Source organism: Passer domesticus, chromosome 5, assembly GCF_036417665.1.
Source record: "Passer domesticus isolate bPasDom1 chromosome 5, bPasDom1.hap1, whole genome shotgun sequence".
Classification (NCBI taxonomy): domain Eukaryota; kingdom Metazoa; phylum Chordata; class Aves; order Passeriformes; family Passeridae; genus Passer; species Passer domesticus.
Window position 1 is genome coordinate 11769638 of NC_087478.1, and position 17406 is coordinate 11787043.

The 17406-nt window shown below is 45.2% G+C and overlaps 2 protein-coding genes and 1 long non-coding RNA gene across 4 annotated transcripts in view; 2 read left to right on the forward strand and 1 right to left on the reverse strand.

Annotated features, from left to right (window-relative positions):
• Positions 1-17406, reverse strand: part of LOC135301679 (uncharacterized) — a 34802-nt gene that overhangs the window by 13119 nt on the left and 4277 nt on the right. The window lies entirely within an intron of this gene.
• On the forward strand, positions 4432-7577 carry LOC135301663 (inositol 1,4,5-trisphosphate receptor-interacting protein-like). The gene has a single exon (XM_064421965.1). The coding sequence runs from the start codon at positions 4450-4452 to the stop codon at positions 7003-7005; it is 2556 nt and encodes an 851-aa protein (XP_064278035.1). The 5' UTR covers positions 4432-4449; the 3' UTR covers positions 7006-7577.
• Positions 14220-17371, forward strand: LOC135301677 (uncharacterized). The gene has a single exon (XM_064421980.1). It carries the CDS (start codon positions 14236-14238, stop codon positions 16774-16776), a length of 2541 nt encoding a protein of 846 aa, XP_064278050.1. The 5' UTR covers positions 14220-14235; the 3' UTR covers positions 16777-17371.

A 17406-nucleotide genomic window follows, 5' to 3' on the forward strand; every position in this document is an offset into this window, starting at 1 on the left:
AAGTGAGAACCTGTGCTGGAAATGCTAAGATACTCCAGTGAGTGATGTGGGGATCAATGCAATGTCACACGATGGATTTCCTTTATTGTGTGCCCCAGCCTAAAAATGTGTTCTAAAAAATCATGCATGTATAAATCTAAAACTACACACAATGCAATTGAAATATGTTGTAATACAGAATCAAAGTAAGACATTCTCCACCTTTGTTAATACACTATGAACTTTAATCACATACCTCATCCTTTATTCCCCCATTTTCCAATAGTTGAAAAATTATCTTCTTCATTTAGACTTAACTTTTAAATATTGGTTCATGTCATTACTACCTCAGAAATTGTCACTGCTCTTGTGATGTTTTTAGGGTGCTCTCACTGCATAGATCTTATTTAATCTATGTATCTTAGATACTTCTACAAGTTTGAGCTGCTTTTATTATTATGTTACAGCTTTAATATATGGAGGAGGTAACAAACTGTCTTCTAATAGAAGATTGCTGTCTTTAGAAAAGCAGGGGATGATTTTTGAGTAATATTCCTTATTTTAATACTCTTTGTTTAACACTGCTTTCAGTCTAAGAGAAACAGTGGATATTTATCACTCATTTTTATGCAGCTGGAGATAACCTGTGACCTTCATCCAAACTGCAGGACTCCTCAAGCACAGAAGTGATGTTCAGTATCCCTAAGTAGCACATCCTCCTTGTCTGCCTTCTTTAACATCCTCATTCCAACTGCTAGAGCAGATGCAGAAGGTTTTCATCTATCAGTCTCATTCATTAATGTAATTTGCAGGACAGCATCCCTTACCAAAGAATGGAAGGGTCTGTGTCCTAATTCATATATGTTTAATTCATTCAGTGTAGATAGTCTTGTTTCTGTCTATCTTCTGAGTAATAATATTTTCTAATTAATTGAGAGGTACTTGCATACATATTTTCTGAGCAGTTCTCGAAGTTCTACTTTATAAGGAAGAGTAGAGAACAGCCAAACCAGAAGGCTGATTGCCTTCTAAGGAAAAGAAAACAAAAATTGAATGTTTTAAAATTTGTAGCTATCCTAACATTTCCCTGCAGAAATGCAGATTCCTAATTGCAAATGTAACCCTGTTGATTTGATTTACTTTGCTGCTTTTCCTGGACATCCTAGTTAGTATAGTCTTTGTTCTCACTGAATGCATTCATTTTACAAAAGTGTGCACCCTGGTTTATTGGCTGAGGGGGATGCCTCAGCCCACACTTGGATGTTGTCACCTGTGACATCCACAAACATACATCATTCCCATGTGGGAATGTGGCCATGCCCCAGAGCAAGCCTTGCTTGCTGTGAACACTTGTGACTTGGTCAGAGGACCCGGAACCCTACATTGTGACACAATACATAGGAATAAGCATGACTGAAGGTAACCTGTGGCTTTTAAAACAGGATTTGCTTAGCACTGTTAAAAACAACTATGGTAGTGATTTAAATCCAATATACAAGAGCATTATTCTCAGCTGATTTGGTTTTCTCCACATTGAAGGAATTAAGATGCAGTCTCACTCCCACTGAAGTCATGGCAAGTGTTTGGCCACTGAAGTCAATGGAAGCAAGATGAAATTCACACTCTTCACCTTTTTCATCTTACAGAAGTAAACTAAAGACAGGCAGATCTTTCTCTTTTGCTGAAGGATGCCAGTGCTAAATCATCAGCTCCACATGGAAATTAGCCACGTTTTAAGGATTGTTTAGTTTCATGCAGTGGTTTGCACACAGAATTTTCTTCCCCCTAAGAGTGATCCATTCTTGAACATGGTGAAAAAGCAAACAGAGAGCATTTTGGTGCCAGGAATTCTTTTGAAAATGTGACTGGATGAGTACACTTGCTTAATGTTCAAAAATGGTCCTTTGAACATGCTACTTTACAATGTCTGGCATTCTTTTCTCTACATGGTTTTTGCTTTAAACCTATTTCATTTTATAAATGATGAGATGCTTGACTGTTGCATCAGAGCAGTTAGTTTGTTAAGTTTCAGTACAGCTGGCTTATTTCCATGTCATACATCATTTAATTATCCATATAAAACATAGTTAAAACTGTACAGCTCCTTGAACCTCACCTGAACTGTCTGTGACACTGCAGTAATCCCAGTACCCTGATGGGATGCTGTGCAACTATGACTGGTTGGAATGTGGATGTATAAGAGAGCCTAGAAATGAGTTTGCAGCTGTGCTTGTTCTGCTGGAAGAGAAGGTAAAACTAGAAAAAACCCGGCTCCTGTGGTAGTACCAGCAGCTGTAAATCTGAAGGCTTATAAAAATCAAGGAAAACATGGTGACTGAGGAAGACTGAGGAAGTGGTGTTTTCCTCTTGTTTGTTATTTAATAAATTGTTGATGGTTTGTTATTTCTCAGAAAAATCTATCTCGGATGCCTTTGTGGAAAAATAGGAAGTGTTTATGTGAGAGGGAGGATCCTGCTGCTGGAAGATTGTATAGTTCCGCAAAACACTTTGCCTCTTTTGTCTCAAAAATGCTTTCTGGAGGCAGTGATCATTGAGACTTAAAATATACCCCAGCTTGACGATGGATGGGCACTGCTGTCCATGCAAGGAAAGTCTCTTGTATGTGCAGTAAGCTAAATATAAATCTGAAGGCATTTAGTAATAGGAAAACCAGCAAATTTCTTACAGACTTTTTTTTTTTCTTTTTTTTAAGCTAGAGAACTTGAAGGTCAGATCCAATTATATATTGCATTTTCTGTCATATAATTTTCATATATATAATGTCCTGGAGAACAGCTTCCAGTCACTGACATCAACAGTTAACATAGCAGTTGAACTAAGAACAACCTTGGAGAACTGACCCATATCAACCTCTTAAGTACAAAGTGTAGCTCACAACAGTTTTTGTGTTTTCAAGGTCACAGAAGGGCCTCAATTGGATAAAAGAAGAAATGTGTTCAAAAAATACAGAACTATTCTGCTGAGTGTTCACTTTATTAAATCTTGGGAAATGAGAGGAAACAGAACTGAAAGAGTGAAGAATTTTTGCTCCCTTGTAGAAAGAAGGATGGGAAAACATCAAAACCAGTCTCCCTAGAAGAACGGGGGAAGATCCATGATAAGTGGCATCAGCTTGGAAGATGGTTCAAAACTCTTTGACTGATTTTACTAATGACATCTGTTAAGCAGATCCAATTCAGAGCAGTTTCAGAAATCCCAACATGGTTGTCCTTCTGCGCACTAATGAGAGGGCATGATCCGCCTGACACCAGTGTCTGTCTAGCAGTGGACATCTGTGGTCACTATGCAGGTACTCAAGTCACATCCTGTTTCCCTTTCCGCCCTCCCCATTTCTGCAGTTCTGTTTATTGGTGAGTTCCCCAAAGAATGGTGGAGGAGTATAATCTCTCCTGTACTCAAAGTCCTTTGGAGATAAATACACAAAGAGACAGCAGAAAGAGGCAGAAGTTCCTTTATTGGTCAGAGAGATTGGCTAACTCTGTTTGAGGGAGACAATTTAGAAGATGGTGGGAGTGACAGAGGTACATCTTTGCACAAATTTCAAAAACCAGACATTCTACTTTCTCAACAAAATCCTGGCTCTACCAGAATTTTGCATGGTGTTGAACCATAGAGTTTGAGAGCGAAGAGGTTATTGAAGGCACCAAAATTTTGTCATTCAAATTTTGGCCTTTTCAGGATGGTATTAAATCTTCCTCTGCATCATCCAAGCAACCTGGATTTCTTTCAGAAATCCGTAACAGAGCATTAGCTACGTGACACCCTGCCCCAAAAGTAATAAGTAGAAATACTAATAATAAAAAATGTCCCCCACCGGTATGAAATAAAAACCTACACTTGTATACCGAGAACATCCATGGGTCATGTCACCCGAATTTATATTTGACAAGACTTGTGTGTGAGTGCACTTGTGCCTGCTTTGTCAAGGGAAGCTCTGGGGTTCCCAGGTTCCCGAGTGATGGGTCTGCACTTGGTGTTTCTTGGGGCTTTGGGTGCCCAGGGCCATGATGAGTTCCCTGCCCGGGCTGGGGAGGGCGGGCGGGGCTGGGTGATGCGCTCTGGGTTCTGTGACAGCACCAGGGCCGCGTCACAATGGGGGCAGCTATAAAAGGCCAGAGCGCGTGCTGCTGCCCCAGTAGAGCCTGGGCGAGCGGTGAGTGCACAGCAGCGAGGAGACAGAGCAGGAGGAGGGCTGCGGCTGGAGGAGGGCCGGGGCAGAGGCTCCGCTACCGGGCCGTGCGTTCTGTCCCCGCACCCAGGGCCCAGCGCCCGGCAGGAGCGCCTTGCTGAGGGCGCCGCGCTTGCTGGGCAGCAGCGGTGCAGGCCTCGCGCCTGCCAACTGCCGGGGGCCCTCTCCCTCCTGCCGCCACATCCCTGCGCCTCCTGACCCCCACTGCCTGTCTCCATTCCGGCCCCACTGAACCCTTTCTGTGTGTCCTTCTGCAGACCATGGCTTTGCTATCAGTGATCTTCGTGCTCGTGCAAAGCCTGATCCAGTACCCCCAGCCAGCTGGAGATGGGCTGGATGAGGCTACGCACCAGCGTATGCAGGAGCGTCAGGAGCTGCTGGACCAGGAGATGGCTCGGCTGCTGCAGGAGCTGGAGCAGGGGCCCCTGGACGAGGGCTGGGCAGCCGTGCTCTTTGGTGCTCTGCAGCAGTGGCCATTCTGGGCTCTTGCTGGAGTCCTGCTCCTCTTGGGCCTGTGCTTTAGCTGCAGGAGAAGGAGCCGTGAGGCCAGCAGCAGCGGCAAGGACCACAGCTCCTGCAACAACTTTGGACACGACGAGAGTGGAACACAACAGGAAGAAGACCGTCCTTATTCGGAGGAAGGCAAAGAAAACACTGATGTAACTGTGGAGGCTGACAACAATGGGAGCGGAAGTGACAGAGAAGGCAGTCCCGTGGCTGCAGATGAAGGAGACGATGACGTCATTGAAGGGAATTGTGACATCAAGGTGGAGGAAGACAGCGATGTTTACAATGACAATGGCCATGAGTTAAAGAAGGATGAACGATGGAATGATGGGGATGTGCCAGGAGATAACACTGCTGAAGGAACTGAAGAAGAACCTGGCAACATTGCAGAAAAGGCAGAAGGGGTGGATGAAGCAGAAGAAGGAGAAAACAAGGATGTACAGGTGGAGGAAGACAATGATGTTTACAATGACAATGGCCACGAGTTAAAGAAAGATGAAGGATGGAATGATGAGAATGTGCCAGGAGATAATACTGATGAAGCAACTGAAGAAGAACCTGGCAACGTTGCAGAAAAGGCAGAAGAGGTGGATGAAGCAGATGAAGGAGATAACAAGGATGTACAGGTGGAGCAAGACAAGGACGCTGGAAAGGAAGAAGATGGGAATGAAGAAAACACCAATGGCTCAAATATGAAGGCAGGCAACAATGATGATGTAAATGAAGGTGAGGACAACGTAAATGGACAGGAGGTATACACGGATGTGAAGGTGCAGGAAAGCAGTGATGCCAGTGAACAGAGAAGCAGGGATTGCACTGGGGAGAAACATAGTGGTGAACGTGGGAATGAAGAAGACCACAGTTCCTTTGCTGAAACTGAGGAAGAAAAGAAGGAAGTTATAGAAGAAGATGAAAGTGATAGAAACAAGGTTGAAGAGCAAGATGATACGAATGTGGAGGAAAACAAGAAGGAGGATAGAAAAGAAGATGAACAAGGTAACGTGGCTGCCAATGAAAAAGAAGACAGTGACGGTGACAAGGAAGAAAGCAGCAGTGCTGGAACAGAAGATGGAGAAGACACCCAAGATGCTGGGAATGGGGGAACAGAAGACGGAGAAGACACCCAAGATGCTGGGAATGAGGGAGCCATCCTTTTTGTGGATCACATAGAGTGGCCTGTGGAGGAGCTGGAGCAAGGTTGCTCAGTGACAGCTGAGCTGATGGAGAGTTTCACGCGTGTCTTTGTGGACAGCGTGAGCAATAGTTTCTACCCAGTGCCTCAAGAAGCCATTGGAGTGGGCAGTGCCTTTGAGGGTTGGAGTCCCCGCGAGTGGGATGGCGTGTACCGTGTGCTGGTCCCGCTGAATCCCCCGCCAGGGCATGCCTTCCACCTAGAACTGAACAGTGCGGGGCAGATGGCAGCAAGGACCTTCAGCGTCCGCGTGGAGCTGGTGTGCACATGCGAGAGGGAGCAGCTGGGCGAGAAGCTGTTGTGCTTCCTGCACCACTCGCAGGAGGAGCTGTGGCGGAAGCAGAAGCGCAGCCTCCTAGAGACACTCTGCACCGGCTCCTACCTGGACGTGGAGAAGACCTCCCACTGGTTCCACCAGCTGGTGAGATGCTCCTGGCTGCACGTGCCTCAGTCCTACTCATGGCACTTGGTGTTTCAGCCCTGCAGCCGGTCCTGCCAATTCCAGATAACCAAAGGCAAGAAGAGCCTGATGGTGGAGATGCTCTTTGGAGTGCGCCAAGGGGACTCCGACATCTTTGTCATCAGCCAGCCCACAGAGCCCCAGAAAGGTGGCCCCATCAACTTTATGAGCAGTCAGCCTGCCGAGGCCAACAGCATCACAAGCACAGCGTGGCCTGAGACATACGCTATGGCAGAGGCAAAATTCTTCCAGCACATCGCCAGACAGCTGCCCTGTCACAGCTTGCACCTGAAATGCCTGCAGGTCTTCACCTGCATCCTGAGGGGCACGGGGTTTTCCAGCTACACCTGGAAGACGGTGGTCATGCACGTGCTGACCACAGTACCGCTGTCCCAGTGGCGCAGGAGGGATTTTGAACGGCGGCTGTGGGACGTCATGGCCTACCTGCACCGCTGCCTGCAGTTGAAATGCCTGGAGCACTTTGTGCAAGGCAGTGAGAAGCTTCCTGCAGAGATCAGCGTGTCGCCAGCAACACAAAGGGTTGAGCCGCTCAACCTCTTCGAGCACCTGGCCCGAGATCCTGCCACCCACAGGGAGCTGATGCAAACATATGGCCAGCTGCGATTTCGCCTCTGGACGATGCTCTCCAGCCACTGAGAGGCGTTCCCTGCACAGAGCTGTGCTGGGGATCACATCCGATGGCAGCCACGTCAACTCTGCACAATTGTTTCCCTTGTCACTGGCAGTCCTGAAGCTGCTTTCCTGCTCCTGCGGAAGGAAGATGCTGCAGCACATGACTTCATTGTGCAGACACATCTTGCTGTGGCCTTGTCCTGCACCTTCTAGTTACAACGGTGGCCAACTCTTTGAGGCAAAACCTGGCTCCACCTGCACATCCTTCCTCGTGGAAGACTCAGAAGCCGACAGAGGTTGCTTGGAACACCTCGAAGACAGCAACCTCTTATCATCTTAATGTAGTTGTTTAGTTGTAGCTGTAGTTTTAGTTGTAGTTGTAGATGTCATTGTAGCTGTAGCTTTTGTTATAGTTGTAACTGTAAGTGTAGCTTTATTTGTTGTTGTAAACTGTAGCTTTAATTAGACTTATTTATTAGCGTTCCTTCCAGAGCCCCTTTAGTGTAGTCAGTTTGGTAAAATTACCCTTAGTTTTGTAAAAATTACCCTTTTGTAGTGACCTGTCTCTTTTCAAACGTATCCATGTTTGAAAAATTAATAAAAAGAGATGTTTCTCAAATTGCTTGAAATGTGTCATTCTTCGTATTTAACCCTCGTATCTTAGAGGATGTCCTTCCTCTACCCCTATCTGAAATAAAGACTTTTGCCAATCAGAGATGTTGGATATATTAAGTATGCGGTCTCTCAAGAATTCCCACAGAAATGCTTGAAGCTTGAATTAAAAATGCCTTGAAGTGCCTGAAATTTTGCAGCAGAGTACTCCTGAATTTTTTTAGGAATCTTTGGAAAAGTTTTCTTTACAGAGTCATTTTTATACACTCCTGGGGAACAATTCAGCCCAAAAAGAGAAAGACAGAGAAGTCCCCAACTACAAAACAGGTCGTTTAATACATCTTTTTTTCTCTTCTCATCACCAAGGTTTTGACACAAAATTGTGACAGCAGAAAGTTATGTTTTCTCTATTCCTGGTTATCTGTGTCCTTTTGGAGGAGCCCTGATTATCTACAGCTCAAACCTTTTCCACCAGGCCTGTGTAATATTGTATAGCAACGAGGGCCACTTTGCATGCACAGCTTTGTCCATGCTGAGATGCAGCTAAACAAAATATCATTTACTTCTTGCAGTACATAGTAAGATTCATAGGAGTTTGGAAGTATTTATTCTCTTTGCCTTTGTACCAATACATCTGGGGTCAACTAGTCAATTTTAGAATACCTTAGCAATTGGATAAATTGCTGCAGCTATACTAGAAATACTTTATCTCAAAAGTTTGGTTGAGAATTTCTGCAATGCCCATGTAAATCTTCATGTGTACTCTCCAACATGAGAAAGGGCTTGTTCCTGCCTAAAGGAAAGTGAGGCAACCTCTGTTTTGTGTATAAAAAATGAAAATGAAAATAATTTAAATTATATGAAAATTATACGACCTTAAATTTCAGAGGCTTTCAAAGGTGTCATTAGGTGTAACTGTTTTGAAGGACGTTGAGATGTTCCCGTCCTGCTGATTTTGGTGTGGCTTGCCATTAAAAAAAGTCTGTAACTGGTCACAAAGGGAATTCTGAGTCTCAGCTAAATTGGTTCCTCATTGCTACATTCTTACACTGTTCTGGAGTTGAGGAATGGTAGCATGGTCACCACACATGTGACTTGATGCTAAGCAGTCAAAATATGTTTTATAAATGCAAATACCTATTATCAGAACAGAATGGCGTTTTTAGTTTGGAAGCCTTTTTTCTGTGGCTCTGCTGCTGGAGATTTTTTAAGTAAGCCATGATCATGCTGTTGTAAGCCAAGTCCACTGAGTGTTGAGGCGGACCATCCAAATGTGGGGACACGAGCCTTGACTCCATTTTTCTCAGAAGGCTGATTTATTATGTTATATATTATATTAAAATACTACCTTAAAACTATACTAAAGAACAGAGAGAAGAAAGATCAGAAGGCTGCAAAGAACAAGAATAGAAAAGAATAGAATGCATAACAAAATCTTGTGACTGCTCACAGCCTTGGCACAGGTGGCTGTGATTGGTCATCAAGTGAAAACAATCCACATGGACCAATGGAAGATGCACCTGTTGCATTCCACAGCAGCAGACAGTTATTGTTTACATTTCTTTCCTGAGGCTCTCAGCTCCTCAGGACGGGAAAAATCCTAGCAGAGAATTTTTCATAAAATATCATGGCTACACCATGGTTTCTGTGAGTAAGATGTAGGAGAAATGAACTGTCTTGCCAGTTCTCCTAAAATTGTTAGTCATGTCACTGACAAGTCCTGGCATCTCTGTTCTTTAGAATTAAGACCTGAAATATCATGAAGAGGAAGATACAGGGTTCTTTCCCTTCTTTGTGGAAAAGAGACGGAAAATGGCAACAGCAGGCAGTTCCAAACACCTGGTCACGTGCGTGTCTTTGAAGGGAAGGTTTCATTCCCTTCAAGGTGCAGTGTGTTTATGGCATGGGTCCATCTTCCCAGAAGAGCTGAGCATTTGCTGGGGCAGGAGAGCTGAAAGTAAGCAAGGTTTTGCTCCGCAGTTACTGAATCTCCCAGCTGCATCAGTCAGTGGTGGATGGGGAAGAGGGACAGGGTGGGCTAGTTAAAGATGCGTCTGTAACTGCAGGAGTGCTTCCAGAAACCACAGCATGTGCAGCTCCTTTGTGTTCAGACAGCAATTAAAATCTTAGACCTTCTCTTAATGGCAGTTACAGGTTTGCATCTTCTCTGGGTTTTCACCTTAAGAAGTGAGAACCTGTGCTGGAAATGCTAAGATACTCCAGTGAGTGATGTGGGGATCAATGCAATGTCACACGATGGATTTCCTTTATTGTGTGCCCCAGCCTAAAAATGTGTTCTAAAAAATCATGCATGTATAAATCTAAAACTACACACAATGCAATTGAAATATGTTGTAATACAGAATCAAAGTAAGACATTCTCCACCTTTGTTAATACACTATGAACTTTAATCACATACCTCATCCTTTATTCCCCCATTTTCCAATAGTTGAAAAATTATCTTCTTCATTTAGACTTAACTTTTAAATATTGGTTCATGTCATTACTACCTCAGAAATTGTCACTGCTCTTGTGATGTTTTTAGGGTGCTCTCACGGCATAGATCTTATTTAATCTATGTATCTTAGATACTTCTACAAGTTTGAGCTGCTTTTATTATTATGTTATAGCTTTAATATATGGAGGAGGTAACAAACTGTCTTCTAATAGAAGATCGCTGTCTTTAGAAAAGCAGGGGATGATTTTTGAGTAATATTCCTTATTTTAATACTCTTTGTTTAACACTGCTTTCAGTCTAAGAGAAACAGTGGATATTTATCACTCATTTTTATGCAGCTGGAGATAACCTGTGACCTTCATCCAAACTGCAGGACTCCTCAAGCACAGAAGTGATGTTCAGTATCCCTAAGTAGCACATCCTCCTTGTCTGCCTTCTTTAACATCCTCATTCCAACCGCTAGAGCAGATGCAGAAGGTTTTCATCTATCAGTCTCATTCATTAATGTAATTTGCAGGACAGCATCCCTTCCTAAAGAATGGAAGGGCCTGTGTCCTAATTCATAAATGTTTAATTCATTCAGTGTAGATAGTCTTGTTTCTGTCTTTCTTCTGAGTAATAATATTTTCTAATTAATTGAGAGGTACTTGCATACATATTTTCTGAGCAGTTCTCGAAGTTCTACTTTATAAGGAAGAGTAGAGAACAGCCAAACCAGAAGGCTGATTGCCTTCTAAGGAAAAGAAAACAAAAATTGAATGTTTTAAAATTTGTAGCTATCCTAACATTTCCCTGCAGAAATGCAGATTCCTAATTGCAAATGTAACCCCGTTGATTTGATTTCCTTTGCTGCTTTTCATGGACATCCTAGATAGTATAGTCTTTGTTCTCAGTGAATGCATTCATTTTACAAAAGTGTGCATCCTGGTTTATTGGCTGAGGGGGATGCCTCAGCCCACATTTGGATGTTGTCACCAGTAACATCCACAAATATACATTATTCCCATGTGGGAATGTGGCCATGCCTCAGAGCAAGCCTTGCTTGCTGTGAACACTTGTGACTTGGTCAGAGGACATGGAACCCTACATTGTGACACAATACATAGGAATAAGCATGACTGAAGGTAACCTGTGGCTTTTAAAACAGGATTTGCTTAGCACTGTTAAAAATAACTATGGTAGTGATTTAAATCCAATAAACAAGAGCATTATTCTCAGCTGATTTGGATTTCTCCACATTGAAGGAATTAAGATGCAGTCTCACTCCCACTGAAGTCATGGCAAGGGTTTGGCCACTGAAGTCAATTGAAGCAAGATCAAATTCACACCTTCACCTTTTTCATCTTACAGAAGTAAACTAGAGACTGGCAGATCTTTCTCTTTTGCTGAAGGATGCCAGTGCTAAATCATCAGCTCCACATGGAAATTAGCCACGTTTAAGGATTGTTTAGTTTCATACAGTGGTTTGCACACAGGATTTTCTTCCCCCTAAGAGTGATCCATTCTTGAACATGGTAAAAAAGCAAACAGAGAGCATTTTGGTGCCAGGAATTCTTTTGAAAATGTAGTACACTTGCTTAATGTTCAAAATGGTCCTTTGAACATGCGACTTTACAATGTCAGGCATTCTTTTCTCTACATGGTTTTTGCTTTAAACCTATTTCATTTTATAAATGATGAGATGCTTGACTGTTGCATCAGAGCAGTTAGTTTATTAAGTTTCAGTACAGCTGGCTTATTTCCATGTCATACATCATTTAATTATCCATATAAAACATAGTTAAAACTGTACAGCTCCTTGAACCTCACCTGAACTGTCTGTGACACTGCAGTAATCCCAGTACCCTGATGGGATGTTGTGCAACTATGACTGGTTGGAATGTGGATGTACAAGAGAGCCTAGAAATGAGTTTGCAGCTGTGCTTGTTCTGCTGAAAGAGAAAGTAAAACTAGAAAAAAACCCGGCTACTGTGGTAGTACCAGCAGCTGTAAATCTGAAGGCTTATAAAAATCAAGGAAAACGTGGTGACTGAGGAAGTGGTGTTTTCCTCTTGTTTGTTATTTAATAAATTGTTGATGGTTTGTTATTTCTCAGAAAAATCTATCTCGGATGCCTTTGTGGAAAAATAGGAAGTGTTTATGTGAGAGTGAGAATCCTGCTGCTGGAAGATTGTATAGTTCCGCAAAATACTTTGCCTCTTTTGTCTCAAAAATGCTTTCTGGAGGCAGTGATCATTGAGACTTAAAATATACCCCAGCTTGACGATGGATGGGCACTGCTGTCCATGCAAGGAAAGTCTCTTGTATGTGCAGTAAGCTAAATATAAAGCTGAAGGCATTTAGTAATAGGAAAACCAGCAAATTTCTTACAGACTTTTTTTTTATTTTTTTTAAGCTAGAGAACTTGAAGGTCAGATCCAACTATATATTGCATTTTCTGTCATATAATTATCATATATATAATGTCCTGGAGAACAGCTTCCAGTCACTGACATCAACAGTTTACACAGCAGTTGAACTAAGAACAACCTTGGAGAAATGACCCATATCCACCTCTTAAGTATAATCCGTAGCTCAGAACAGTTTTCGTGTTTTCATGGTCACAGAGGGCCACAATTGGATAAAAGAAGAATTGTGTTCAAAAAATACAGAACTATTCTGCTGAGTGTTCACTTTATTAAATCTTGGGAAATGAGAGGAAACAGAACTGAAAGAGTAAAAATTCTTGCTCCCTTGTAGAAAGAAGGATGGGAAAACATCAAAACCAGTCTCCCTAGAAGAACGGGGGAAGATCCATGATAAGTGGCATCAGCTTGGAAGACGGTTCAAAACCCTTTGACTGATTTTACTAATGACATCTGTTAAGCAGATCCAATTCAGAGCAGTTTCAGAAATCCCAACATGGTTGTCCTTCTGCGCACTAATGAGAGGGCGTGATCCGCCTGACACCAGTGTCTGTCTAGCAGTGGACATCTGTGGTCACTATGCAGGTACTCAAGTCACATCCTGTTTCCCTTTCCTCCCTCCCCATTTCTGCAGTTCTATTTATTGGTGAGTTCCCCAAAGAATGGTTGAGGAGTATAATCTCTCCTGTACTCACAGTCCTTTGGAGATAAATACACAAAGAGACAGCAGAAAGAGGCAGAAGTTCCTTTATCGGTCAGAGAGATTGGCTAACTCTGTTTGAGGGAGACAATTTAGAAGATGGTGGGAGTGACAGAGGTACATCTTTGCACAAATTTCAAAAACCAGACATTCTACTTTCTCAACAAAATCCTGGCTCTACCAGAATTTTGCATGGTGTTGAACCATAGAGTTTGAGAGCGAAGAGGTTATTGAAGGCACCAAAATTTTGTCATTCAAATTTTGGCCTTTTCAGGATGGTATTAAATCTTCCTCTGCATCATCCAAGCAACCTAGACTTCTTTCAGAAGGATTTATCACTAAATCTGTAACAGAGCATTAGCCTACGTGACACCCTGCCCCAAAAGTAATAAGTAGAAATACTAATAATAAAAAATGTCCCCCACCAGTATGAAATAAAAGCCTACACTTGTATACCGAGAACATCCATGGGTCATGTCACCCAAATTTATATTTGACAAGACTTGTGTGTGAGGGCACTTGTGCCTGCTTTGTCAAGGGAAGCTCTGGGGTTCCCAGGTTCCCGAGTGATGGGTCTGCACTTGGTGTTTCTTGGGGCTTTTGGTGCCCAGGGCCATGATGAGTTCCCTGCCCGGGCTGGGGAGGGCGGGCGGGGCTGGGTGATGCGCTCTGGGTTCTGTGACAGCACCAGGGCCGCGTCACAATGGGGGCAGCTATAAAAGGCCAGAGCGCGTGCTGCTGCCCCAGTAGAGCCTGGGCGAGCGGTGAGTGCACAGCAGCGAGGAGACAGAGCAGGAGGAGGGCTGCGGCTGGAGGAGGGCCGGGGCAGAGGCTCCGCTACTGGGCCGTGCGTTCTGTCCCCGCACCCAGGGCCCAGCGCCCGGCGGGAGCGCCTTGCTGAGGGCGCCGCGCTTGCTGGGCAGCAGCGGTGCAGACCTCGCGCCTGCCAACTGCTGGGGGCCCTCTCCCTCCTGCCGCCACATCCCTGCGCCTCCTGACCCCCACTGCCTGTCTCCATTCCGGCCCCACTGAACCCTTTCTGTGTGTCCTCCTGCAGACCATGGCTTTGCTATCAGTGATGTTCGTGCTTGTGCAAAGCCTGATCCAGTACCCCCAGCCGGCTGGAGATGGGCTGGATGAGGCTACGCACCAGCGTATGCAGGAGCGTCAGGAGCTGCTGGACCAGGAGATGGCTCGGCTGCTGCAGGAGCTGGAGCAGGGGCCCCTGGACGAGGGCTGGGCAGCCGTGCTCTTTGGTGCTCTACAGCAGTGGCCATTCTGGGCTCTTGCTGGAGTCCTGCTCCTCTTGGGCCTGTGCCTTAGCTGCAGGAGAAGGAGCCGTGAGGCCAGCAGCAGCGGCAAGGACCAGAGCTCCTGCAACAACTTTGGACACGACGAGAGTGGAACACAACAGGAAGAAGACAGTCCTTATTCGGAGGAAGGCAAAGAAAACACTGATGTAACTGTGGAGGCTGACAACAACGGGAGCGGAAGTGAAAGAGAAGGCAGTCCCGTGGCTGCAGATGAAGGAGACGATGACATCATTGAAGGGAATTGTGACATCAAGGTGGAGGAAGACAGCGATGTTTACAATGACAATGGCCATGAGTTAAAGAAAGATGAAGGATGGAATGATGGGAATGTGCCAGGAGATAACACTGCTGAAGAAACTGAAGAAGGACCTGGCAACATTGCAGAAAAGGCAGAAGAGGTGGATGAAGCAGAAGAAGGAGATAACAACGATGTACAGGTGGAGGAAGACAATGATGTTTACAATGACAATGGCCACGAGTTAAAGAATGATGAAGGATGGAATGATGGGAATGTGCCAGGAGATAATACTGCTGAGAACACTGAAGAAGAACCTGGCAACATCGCACAAAAGCCTGAAGACGTGGATGAATCAGATGAAGGAGAAAACAAGGATGTACAGGTGGAGCAAGACAAGGACGCTGGAAAGGAAGAAGAAGATGGAAATGAAGAAAACACCAATGGCCCACATATGAATGCAGGCAACCATGATGATGCAAATGAAGCTGAGGACAACGTAAATGGACAGGAAGTATACACGGATGTGAAGGTGCAGGAAAGCAGTGATGCCAGTGAACAGAGAAGCAGGGATTGCACTAAGCAGGAAGATAGAGGTGAACGTGGGAATGAAGAAGCCCACAGTTCCTTTGCTGAAACTGAGGAAGAAAAGAAGGAAGTTATAGAAGAAGATGAAAGTGATAGAAACAAGGTTGAAGAGCAAGGTGATCCGAATGTGGAGGAAAACAAGAAGGAGGATAGAAAAGAAGATGAACAAGGTAACGTGGCTGCCAATGAAAAAGAAGACAGTGACGGTGACAAGGAAGAAAGCAGCAGTGCTGGAACAGAAGATGGAGAAGACACCCAAGATGCTGGGAATGGGGGAACAGAAGACGGAGAAGACACCCAAGATGCTGGGAATGAGGGAGCCATCCTTTTTGTGGATCACATAGAGTGGCCTGTGGAGGAGCTGGAGCAAGGTTGCTCAGTGACAGCTGAGCTGATGGAGAGTTTCACGCGTGTCTTTGTGGACAGCGTGAGCAATAGTTTCTACCCAGTGCCTCAAGAAGCCATTGGAGTGGGCAGTGCCTTTGAGGGTTGGAGTCCCCGCGAGTGGGATGGCGTGTACCGTGTGCTGGTCCCGCTGAATCCCCCGCCAGGGCATGCCTTCCACCTAGAACTGAACAGTGCGGGGCAGATGGCAGCAAGGACCTTCAGCGTCCGCGTGGAGCTGGTGTGCACATGCGAGAGGGAGCAGCTGGGCGAGAAGCTGTTGTGCTTCCTGCACCACTCGCAGGAGGAGCTGTGGCGGAAGCAGAAGCGCAGCCTCCTAGAGACACTCTGCACCGGCTCCTACCTGGACGTGGAGAAGACCTCCCACTGGTTCCACCAGCTGGTGAGATGCTCCTGGCTGCACGTGCCTCAGTCCTACTCATGGCACTTGGTGTTTCAGCCCTGCAGCCGGTCCTGCCAATTCCAGCTTACCAAAGGCAAGAAGAGCCTGATGGTGGAGATGCTCTTTGGAGTGCGCCAAGGGGACTCCGACATCTTTGTCATCAGCCAGCCCACAGAGCCCCAGAAAGGTGGCCCCATCAACTTTATGAGCAGTCAGCCTGCCGAGGCCAACAGCATCACAAGCACAGCGTGGCCTGAGACATACGCTGTGGCAGAGGCAAAATTCTTCCAGCACATCGCCAGACAGCTGCCCTGTCACAGCTTGCACCTGAAATGCCTGCAGGTCTTCACCTGCATCCTGAGGGGCACGGGGTTTTCCAGCTACACCTGGAAGACGGTGGTCATGCACGTGCTGACCACAGTACCGCTGTCCCAGTGGCGCAGGAGGGATTTTGAACGGCGGCTGTGGGACGTCATGGCCTACCTGCACCGCTGCCTGCAGTTGAAACGCCTGGAGCACTTTGTGCAAGGCAGTGAGAAGCTTCCTGCAGAGATCAGCGTGTCGCCAGCAACACAAAGGGTTGAGCCGCTCAACCTCTTCGAGCACCTGGCCCGAGATCCTGCCACCCACAGGGAGCTGATGCAAACATATGGCCAGCTGCGATTTCGCCTCTGGACGATGCTCTCCGGCCACTGAGAGGAGTTCCCTGCACAGAGCTGTGCTGGGGTTCACATCCGATGGCAGCCACGTGAACTCTGCACAATTGTTTCCCTTGTCACTGGCAGTCCTGAAGCTGCTTTCCTGCTCCTGCGGAAGGAAGATGCTGCAGCACATGACTTCATTGTGCAGACACATCTTGCTGTGGCCTTGTCTTTCACCTTCTAGTTACAACGGTGACCAAGTCTTTGAGGCAAAACCTGGCTCCACCTGCACATCCTTCCTCGTGGAAGACTCAGAAGCCGACAGAGGTTGCTTGGAACACCTCGAAGACAGCAACCTCTTATCATCTTAATGTAGTTGTTTAGTTGTAGCTGTAGTTTTAGTTGTAGTTGTAGATGTTGTTGTAGCTGTAGCTTTTGTTATAGTTGTAACTGTAATTGTAGCTGTATTTGTAGTTGCAAACTGTAGCTTTAATTAGACTTATTTATTAGCGTTCCTTCCAGAGCCCCTTTAGTGTAGTCAGTTTGGTAAAATTACCCTTAGTTTTGTAAAAATTACCCTTTTGTAGTGACCTGTCTCTTTTCAAATGTATCCATGTTTGAAAAATTAATAAAAAGAGATGTTTCTCAAATTGCTTGAAATGTGTCATTTTTTGTATTTAACCCT